The 10,687-nt window shown below is 39.5% G+C and overlaps 1 protein-coding gene and 1 non-coding gene across 3 annotated transcripts in view; one reads left to right on the plus strand and one right to left on the minus strand.

Annotated features, from left to right (window-relative positions):
- PRPF18 (pre-mRNA processing factor 18) overlaps positions 1-3,404 on the minus strand; it is a 51,118-nt gene extending 47,714 nt beyond the window's left edge. For both annotated transcript variants that reach the window (XM_059910426.1, XM_059910421.1), the window contains exon 1: positions 3,221-3,404. In XM_059910426.1, the coding sequence (XP_059766409.1) occupies positions 3,221-3,286 (66 nt within the window). In that variant the 5' untranslated portion in view covers positions 3,287-3,404. The remainder of the gene's footprint in view (positions 1-3,220) is intronic.
- Positions 3,405-10,212: 6,808 nt separating this feature from the next.
- On the plus strand, positions 10,213-10,285 carry TRNAR-UCU (transfer RNA arginine (anticodon UCU)). The gene has a single exon. It is a non-coding gene; the product is annotated as a tRNA-Arg (tRNA).
- The last annotated feature ends 402 nt before the right edge of the window (positions 10,286-10,687 follow it).

Here is a 10,687-nt window from a genome sequence, read left to right on the forward strand (position 1 = left end):
AATAAGAAGCTTGGCTGTAAAGAAAAAGGACGGCTGTGTTTTAAAAAAAAAAGATGGGAGAGATGTGTATGTTTCGGTGCTGCTGGAGATAAGTCAGTAGAGACTGAAGACACAGAAAGAAAGGAGACAAGCGCTATTCAGATTCTGATGACGCTACAAAAGATGACAGCTGGGCTCCTACATGTAAGTGGAAGGTTTGACCCAACATACAGCCAATACCTCAGCCGCTTTAACAGGGGAAAGGGGAGGCATTTCTTGCCTGATGGCTTCCCTTTTCTCTGTAAAACCGAAAGTAGGTTCCTTAAAGAAAAGGATCAAGCATTACTTTTTAAAAAAAATCCTCTGTGGCACACAGTGTAGTACCTTGAATATAAGAAGTATTCAAAAAATATTGGAGAAAAAAACAAAGCTAAAATTCTACACAAAGTCCACGCTCAAAACTGCAACTAATAAAAGTGCTAATTAAGCCCCGCTGAGTCCTGCAGTAGCCTGGCTTTCCCCATAAATGAGGCTTTGCGTTAAATGAAGACTCACCAACACCGGGTCTCCAAAGCACTGGCATTCTAGCAATACAGATGCCACATTTACCTCCAAGTAGTTACACCAGGTGGAGCATTTAGCACAGGTGACAGGAGGCTACTTTAGGCGCTCCTCCAGTTTTAACAAAGGGGCTCTCACAAGCTGAGTGTTTACTATCCAACTCTCAGACTCACAATAAAAAGCTGGGACACCATGCTATCTATAGGATGGATAAACAACAAGGTCCTACTGTATAGCACAGGGAACTATATTCAACACCCTGTGATAAACCATAATGAAAAAGAATATATATGTATAACTGAATCACTTTGCTGTAGAAATCACAGCAGAAATTAAACACTACATTGCAAATCAACTATAGTTCAATAAAGCTTTAAAAAAAAAAAAAAAAAAAAGCTGGGACATCACTCAAAATGACCAGAGGACGTGGCGCTTCTGGAAAAACAACAGAAACAGGCGTTTCCCAGCTACAGAAAGGGTAATGAAAAGGATTCACTGACCCTCAACCAGAATTGTTTTTAAAAATGAAACAGGATGGATTAAAACAGTGAAACATATGATAGAATCACATGTAGTTAAGACAAGAAAGGTTGCATGAAACTTTTTTCATACTATCTGATGAAAATACAGATTTATTTCTTACTGTGGCTAGGGCAGTGAAAAAAAGTTTGAAAGTTACTGACAGACACTATGATACAGAAAGATAAAGGCTATAAAGCAAATGATTCTGTGTAAAATTTTACAGCTGCAAAGCAAATGACTGTCTCCCCAGGCCTAAAAAAGAAAAGTTGTCCAGTTACACGTGCGGCCCTATGTTATGCAGGAGCACTCACCCACAGGTGGGGACCTGAGATCCACCCCGCCCTGCCACAGGGCTAGGAGAAAATGATGCAACCCTCATGGGCACGATGAAGTCTCGGCTTCGTCATCCGTGGAAAGAGCATCCTAACTGCCCTATGCACCAAGCAGAGCTGTTGTAAAGCTCAAATGAGAAAGCATATTAGGGTGCTTTTCACATATGTTAATTTAATTTTAAGTAATTTAATTCTTAGATCAACCCTATCAAAACTAGTTCTATGTTCACAGGGTGGAGATAAATAAACAGCCTGTCTGTAGTGGTGAAGAGAGCAAGCTTTAGAGTGGGAGAGATGGATTCAAATTCAGGCTCTATCTCTTGCTAGCTGCGCAATTCTGTAAATCAATCTAACTTCTTTTAGCTTCAATTTCCTCATCTATAAATGGGAGTAGCAGTAATTTTATGGGACTGCTGTACAAATTATATGAGGTATGAGATATGAAGCATTCTGCATAATGCTTTGCAGATTACTATTAACATTACCAGAACTATGACTTTCAGTATTTTAATCCCCATTTCATGTATTTCCTTTGCTGGTATTAATTGGGAAATCAATCTTACCTTCTGGCCAGGGTTATCTGAGTAATTAAATCAACTATCAAATTACAAAATGAAAGACATTCCAGAAAAAGTTTATATGTGATGATAAATTAAGAACAATTATGTAGAATCAGTGTTTTTGTAATTGATCATTTTTAAAGGCTGGTCTATTTCCATGACAAAGAACCTGATTATGCAAACACAACACTGTAAGCCCGGAGAGTGAGCTCAGCTTTTCCTGATTCAATTTTCCCTCTAAAGCACTTTAAATTTCAACACCTGGCTCTAACACCCACTATGCATTTCAACATCTAAATCAGCTTTTTCAAATACTCTGAAACCACTCATCAAAAGAAAAAGCCCCCTGAGTTACAGATGAAAATACCAGTTACAACTATGGACAAGCTCTCTCCCCACTCCCCGCGCATTTGCTAAATAACATTCTATTTAATTAGTTCCACTTTGTTAATTGTTTTTAAAGTTTCAATGATTAGGAAAGCTGCCATCTGCCAAGCAAACAATCCCAACTTACTTGCACTACATCATAAACATCAATTATACACTACATCCAAAGACGTAAGTCAGACTGTTCTCAAAGTGTGGTCCACGAGACCCCTGGAGTCCTTGAGACTCTTTGAGAGGGTCCGTGAGGTCAAAACTATTTTCAGTACTAAGGTATTATTTGCCTGTTCACTCCGTTACCATTTATACAAAGGATGAAAAGCCACGGTAAGTCTCCTGAAGGCTTCACAAGAATCAAGACAATGGCACTAAACTGTACCAGCTGTCAATGATTCTTCAATGCTCAGCACTAATGGGGGAGGGGGGGGCAGTTTCACTTAACTATCTCCTTGATGAAGTAGTAAAATTATTAACTTTATTAAGTCTTGGTCCTGGACCACAACTTTGTAATATCCTGCGAGACAAAACAAGAAGTATACATAAAGCACAAACCCTTCCTAAAACGACAGAAGTGAACGGCCAGAAAAACTGGGGCACGTCCGAAGAATAACCGGCAGATGGGAACGGGGATAAGGAACAGGTGGGGCGGCGGGTAGGGGAAATCGCCAAAATCTCGGGGTTTCCTGCAATTCCCACACCTCCATCCCAAAGGCTCCCAAGTGACTGCCAAGGGCACAGCGGTCTAGAGGGAGCCGCTCCGGGGTAGCGGCGGGGCTCTGGCTAAACCCCATCCGGCAAGGACCCTTTCAGTACCGTTCCCCTCCCCCACGCAAACGCTCAGCTCCTCCGTCGCCAACGCCCCACGACCCCAAGGATCCTCACCACCAACAGGTTCCTGTCCTCCACCAGCTGCCGCTTCCGGAGGATCTCCGATTTCAGAACGTCCATCTCGCTGCCCGGGTTGAAGCTCGAGTTTTCTTCTTCTCTCTCCGGCTCCCTGGACCAAGCCTTTTCATCCAGCCAGCCGCCGCGAACGCACTACACATACCGAGCCCAAAAACCGAAAGGCAACAACTGACAGCGCCGCTTCCGGCGGAAGCTGAGGTGAGCGAGAGGAAAGAGCGCTCCAGGGCGCCTGTTGTTGACGAAGCCGCTGAAGGTTAGCGCCCCTGGCGGCGCCCTCCGGAAGTGCGCTTGTAGTTTCCCATCCACGGATATATGAACAAACGTGGGCTGAAACACGAGTCTTCTAAATCGATGCTGCATGGTTTAATAAGTTATATACCTATGTCAACTATACTTCAATTTAAAAGGAGAAAAAAGTTATTATACCTGCTTGTACCTGCTAGTTCAGGTGCAAAAGCTCCTTAGCAAAACACCTCAATTATGTTCATTAACGCCAGATCTTTACTTATTATACGAGAAGTTCACGTCGGAGTTCCTGAAGTTACCTGCTTGCCAAAATCAATGTGCTGGAGTGAGAAAACCCTGGACAATAATACTAGCTCAAAAGTATAGTGTTCATTGCTAGCCTGTGAAACTTCCAGTAAACGTAGGCAATTACATCCATTTAAGTCATTTCAGAGGTAGAGTTGTCTCTCCTCCCTGAGTTCTAGATTGCTTACATATCTTGGTGATAATTTACCCCAGGAATCTGAGATAATCTCTTTGGTCACGTGTTCAGCAATCAAGATTTTCAGTGAGATGATTGGAGATGTAATCAGAGATTTTCATTTTTTAAGTCCAACCCAAGAAGAAAAATTGGTGAAAAAATTATATCAGAGATTTTAATTTTTAAAAGACCTAAAAACTAGGGCTTCCCTGGTGGCGCAGTGGTTAAGAATCCGCCTGCCAACGCAGGGGACAGCAGTTCAAGCCCTGGTCGGGGAAGATCACACATGCTGCGGAACAACAAACCCTGTGCGCCACAACTACTGAGCCTGTGCTCTAGAGCCCGTGAGCCACAACTACTGAAGCCCGCGCGCCTACAGCCCGTGCTCCGCAACAAGAGAAGCCACCGCAATGAGAAGCCGGTGCAGCAAAAAGAAGAGTAGCCCCCGCTCGCTGCAACTAGAGAAAGCCCGTGCGCAGCAGCGAAGACCCAACGCACCCAAAAATAAACAAACAAATAAATAAATAAATTTATTTTTAAAAAAGACCTCAAAACTGTTTACAATGCATTTATTTTTGGTTCTACGCCATTGAAGCTGTTTTCAAATTTGTAGTTAAGTCATTACTGAACAATATTTGACACATTACTTTTCCCCACCCAAAAAGGAAAGAAATATTATTCAGTTCAGTCGGTTCGTAATGGGTGAGATGGTTTAGCAAAATAAAAGATAGAGAATTGTTTGTTTCGATTTACAAAGTATTTTTATTGTATACGTGTGTGTTCGGTTATATTTCATCTGAAAGATATCTGACTTTTGCCAGAAATAAATTGACATAGGAAGTTAATTCACTCTGAGCTAAGATGCTTTGCTAATTTTTAGGGCTTTTGAAAGCTTTTACCAAAAAAAAAAAAAAAAAAAAAAAAACTCCTTGAAATAATAAACATGGTAACATTCTTACATGGATTTCTGTTTCATGAGTCACCTATAATTCAATAAGCAAATAATAATTTATTAGCTTTTTCCTGATTTAGGGTTTAGAAATTATGACAAAAAAACCTGAAGAGTTGATGCAGGTGACTGTAACAGTAATGGAAGTTTACACAGAAGGAACACCTGGCCAGATGGGAGATAATTCGTGTAAACCAGGGAAGATAGTGCTTCTGTAAAAAGGCTCCTTTTAAATTTCAGACGTTCATTGATTTTGATGTTTATGTAAACATGCGCATTAAATCCTGATAAGGGCCTGAAATGGAAGAATAGGAGAGATGTGTGCTTGAACAAGCAAACTGATAAGGAAGCTTTTCAATATAAAAGGGGAAAAAAAGATGACCAGGTGAGCTTAGAAACACTCAATCCTGATTCTAAGGACTCGTGCATCCCCTTCCATCACAACAGTTATGTAAAAAGTGAAATGTTGGAAACAATCCAAATGTTGTAAATGGGGGAACGGTTAGATAAGTCATAGTTCAGACGTACAATTGAATAATATGTTCAAAAAAATTCAGTGATATGAGAATGCTCATGACATAATGTTTGATAAAAAAGTAGGATAACGAAACTAGAAAAATAGCATATAGTCTCCATTTGGTAAGAAAAGCATATAAACCTAGAAAAATGATTGGAAGGAAACATATCCAAATATCAGATTGTTACCTGTCAATGGAACCCCTGGTGATTCTTCTTCTTTATACTGTAATTGTACAAATTCCATAATTTGGAAAAAAAAATCCAGAGAGCAGTCATTTTCTGTTTTATTTAATTATTATTGAAATTCTTTATAAAATTTCAGCACTACTACTTTAGAAATTATGTATGATAAATTTTAAATAACGCCAGTAAAAGAAAACAAAGGATCAGACAAAAAAAAGAGAATTTTTTTTAACCTTCATACTTATTCAATCAATATTTAAATATCTTCTGTGAGTTCTGTAGTATATTAAGTTCTGTGGCTTAAACCAAATACAATACATAATCCCTACCCTTGAGGATGTTACCAGCTAAAAGTTAAATCATATAAGATAAATACAATTTAGTAGCATGCATGGGGCTATTTAAAGTATTCACAGGAATTAAAAGAAGAAATAGTAAAAATCAATATATATATGATTGATGAGATTATTCTGTTGAAGTAACCCATCCTAAGAGAGTATCTGTCATTTCTGGAGAATGGAGGAAATACCAAATTTACTCAGGACCATCTGGGTTTGTTTTGTTGCTGTCCTAAAGGATAGAATGTAACTTCTTTTTTGAAAGCTATACAATCACATATAGGGAGTACCCTGGTGGTCCAGTGGTTAGGATTCGGCACTTTCACTGCCAGGGCCAGGGTTCAACCCCTGGTCATGGAACTAAGATCCTGCAAGCCAAGCGGTGTGGCCAAAAACAAACGAAAAAAATAATTTATTTTTTAAATCTCATACAGTAACCCTCCATCTTCAACATGCCTCCGAATAACCCAGAGGAGTTTTTGAAACCCGGTCTGGGGGTCTCCATCCCCCAGAAAAGGTCTGTGGAGGAGCCCAAGAATTTGCTTTTTGAACAAGTTCCCAAGTGAGGTGTTTGCTGTGGATCCAGGGACCACACTTTGAGAACCACTGATCTAATATATTATTTTGGAATCTCGGGGGGCAGATGAGTCAGAACCTCGGTTTGCATGAAGTCCTGATAAACAGGACGGGGGAGGAAGCTGTGTCAGTGTCTGCGGCACTGTTATGGGGCCTCTCGGGGTCCCTGCCCACTCACAGTGGTATTTCTACAGATTTCCTAAATAGAAGATGCAGGCTGCATTTGGATCCAGCCATATTCACAGGCCTGCTTTCGTGTGGTCACACCGTGGGCTGGTAGCTGACCTCATCTGGGCCAGAGTCTGTGCCCTAGAAAATTGACAATGGAATTGAGTCAGTCTTTGCAAGTGCAGAAGGTGTGACCTGGAGAGTGGTGGAAACCGTTCCAGTGGCATGCTTGAGCCAGACCAGTCCATTCTGACCTGCAAGAGCCCACGCCTCTATTTTTAAGAATTTTGGAGTCAGCTGTTAAGCATAGCCATGGTTAAAAGTTAAATGTTTATTAACAATTAAATATATTATGTTATAAACAATGGTAATAAATACACAGAACCTATAACTTACTAATTATATTACTGCATTTTACTATTATTTATGCTCTTGGAGTTAGTTATGACTGTTGCACCGTTGTGGTAGAAATATAATGTTGAACTAACTGCATGTCTTTCCCTGATGCCACAGTTGAGGACCTCATGTTGGTAGCTTGAAATTAGCCATAATGGGAATATTTACATCACAGAAATTGGCAAATGCTACCAATCTGGACTTGATTTATTGTTCTGTTGATTGTCTAAGCTTTAAAAAGTTATGGGGAAAACGTTCAAAATGTTAATAAATGTTTCTCAACCTTGGGTCAGATAATTCTTTTCTGGAGGAGAAATGTTGTTAACCCTACCCAGTAGATGCCGGTAACACCCCTTCTGTAGTTGTGACAACCAAAAATGTCTCTGGACACTGCCAACTGTCCCCTGACAGGCAAAATCTCTCCCCAGTTGAGAACCACTGATGCAAATGAAATTTAAAGCATCGCGTCTATAGCCATTACGTAGTAAAGAGGACAAAGATTTGAGGAGATATTCTTCCAGGATTTGAAAACTATTATGTGATTCAACAAAGTCTCTTACGTCACTGACACACATGTGAAGTTCTGACATGCATCTTTGTTGTTTCACTTTTGTTGTCTTCATTAATTTAAGTAAGGATTCATGTCAAAGCTGGACGCATTCATCAATTATTACTACAGGTTGGCTGGGAACACAAGAGTTCTACAAAAATCAATGAAAGCATTCTGTGAGAATCAATTGGCTATATGGAATTTACAATAAAGAGTATAGTATCATTCATTACTGCCCATAAATTGTCCTCCATATCCTTTACATCGGTAAAAATTATACGAATATCTGTGCACACTTCTTTTCCTTCAGGGACCAGTTTTTAAACATTTACCAGCACAGCACTGGCCATTACCCACTTCCCATGTGGGCGTTGCTAAACTATTCAGCAGAGAAAGTTTGAATATCAAGGAAAAAAAGTAAAACAGGTTTGCAAGAAGAATCATGACTGACAGACAATGGAGAGGCTTCAGCCTCTGGATTTCCAATTCTCTACTTTGGTCTTCCAGGAGTCTAGCTTCCACCTCCACACCAAAAACACTACTGAATTTACCTTTTTAAGGTATACTTTTTTTCACATTTTACTGTTTCTGAATTCAGGATGCATTTCACAACAAAAGTGTTTGTAGTGAGTGCTGTGGGACTCTGCACAGACACTCTGTTCAGGGCCAAGGCACCCATCCCCCATCTGCCAGGAGCTGGGGACACACAGCTGCCTCCCTCATGGGTACAGACCCAGGGTGCAGGGACCTGCCTCAGCCAAGGTTACAGCCCCTCCCAGGGGGGCGCCCACCACCAGGGACCGACTGGAGATTTCAAGGCCCAGCCCCATTGCCTCATCTTAGGGCAACTCTAAAAGGTCATTTTAGCTCCCAGCTCCCCAAGGACCACAGCAGATCTCAGTTGACACTTCCTCGCAGTGTCAAAGCTGGACGCTTCTCCCCCTGCCAAATCCTGCCTTCCTCACTTCCTTACAAATGCATCTCCAAGAGCAGTCTCTAGGAAACCACAAACACGCGCCTGCAAAGAGAAGAAATGCTTTGGCCGGTAGACACAGGTACCGTGGTTCAGTTGTCAGGAGACTATTAAGTCGGCATGCTAGTTTTTATATCAGTCATTTTTGTCAATAACGTTAGCCAGTTACTCCAGAGCTGGTGACACTAGCGAAACTGAATTTAAGGATGCTCAAAGTTGAGAAGCAGAGCTTGGATCCTGGCAGGTTTGTAAACAGCAGTGACCCTGGTTGAGAGACCAGCGGACAATCCCCACTGACATCTTTTTCTCTTGGACTTTCCCAGTGATCAGATGAGAGGGACAGACCATATACCACATCAGTCCCCTTTCCTTCTTCCTTGACACTTCTTGTCTACTCTGGTCATCCCTTCTATCCTCTTTGTCCCAAAGCTTTCATACTGTTTTATTAGTGGGGTATGTAAAATGAATGTAATAAAGAGTGAGTCCAGTGCCATTTGCAACAACATGGATGGACGTAAAGGGTATTGTGCTTAATGAAATAATACAGAGAAAGACAAACACTGTATGTTTTCACTTATATGTGGAATCCGAAAAATAAAACAAACAAATGAATATAACAAAGCAGGAACAGACTCACAGACACAGAGAACAAACCAGTGGAGAGAGGGAAAGGGGGAGGGGCAAGATGGGGAAGGGGATTAAGAGGTACAAACTAAAAGGTATAAAATAAAAAAGTTACAAGGATATATTGTACAGCATAGGGAATATAGCCGATATTTTATAATAACTTTAAATGGAGTATAATCTATAAAAATATTGAATCACTATGTTGTATGCCTGAAACTAACATAGTATTGTAAACCAAGTATACGTCAATGTTTTTAAATAAATAATAAATTGATTAAAATTTTTTAAATAATTAATTAATTAAAAGAGTGAGTCAGGAGAAAAAAAATCAAGGTTAGGAATAAGAATGGAAAAATAACCAAGGATACAACAAGCATCTAAGGAAATATGAGAAATCCTACCTGCAACTCAATGGAAATAAATTTGAAAACCCAAAACATATGAATGATTTCCTAACAGAAATTTAAGCTACCAAAATTGTTCAACAAAAGGTAGAAAACTGAAATAAGCAATAACAGCAGAAAGAAAGAAAAGGTGATTGTAGATCTCCCATTTTAAAAGGCACCAGATTCAGATGTTTTCACTGTTGAGATCCATGTAATCTTTAAAGAACAGATAACCTAAACTTTCTGGGCTCAGAACCTCTTTCTATTCATAAAAATTCTTAGAGATTTCAGAAAGGCTTTGTTTATGTGAATTATAACCATCAATATTTATCATACTAAAAATTAAAACAAAATATCTTAAATTATTAATTCATTTTAAAATAACAATAGCAAACACATTACAACTTAATAGAAATAACATTTTTGTGGAAACATGACGTTTTCAAAAAATTTAGGGAGAAGAGTGGTATTCATTTACATTATTGCAAATCTATTTAATGTCTAGCCTAAATAAAAGAAATCCAGCTTCTCACATCTGCTTCTGCATTCAATCTGCTGTAATATGTTATTTTGTTTAAAGTATGTGAAAAAGGGAATTCCCTGGTGGTCCAGTGGTTAGGATTCCGCACTTCTACTGCAGGGGGCATGGGTTCGATCCCTAGTCGGGGAACTAAGATCCCACAAGCCTCACGGCACGGCCAAAAAAAAAAAAAAAAAGTTTAAAGTATGTGAAAAAAATCTAGCTTCACACAGCTATGTAGCTGGAAAAGAGGAATATCTTAATCAGATAATTGTGGCCTTTCTTCCTTGATACTACACCCAAACACGACAACTGGTAGTTTTGTAAAAGTTAGTTGCAGTGTGGAATCTGAAATCATATCGATAAACTTTTCCTACTCTGTTACATTAAAATCCATCAGTCTATCTTGAACTTTATTTATTATTTTTAAAAAATTTTTATTGGAGTATAGTTGATTTACAATGTTGTGTTAGTTTCAGGTGTATCTTGAACTTTAAATGTATCTTTTACTTGTGCATGATTTTATAACATCATGCATTGGTCATTTGGAAA

Source organism: Balaenoptera ricei, chromosome 2 (genome assembly GCF_028023285.1).
Source record: "Balaenoptera ricei isolate mBalRic1 chromosome 2, mBalRic1.hap2, whole genome shotgun sequence".
Classification (NCBI taxonomy): Eukaryota; Metazoa; Chordata; class Mammalia; order Artiodactyla; family Balaenopteridae; genus Balaenoptera; species Balaenoptera ricei.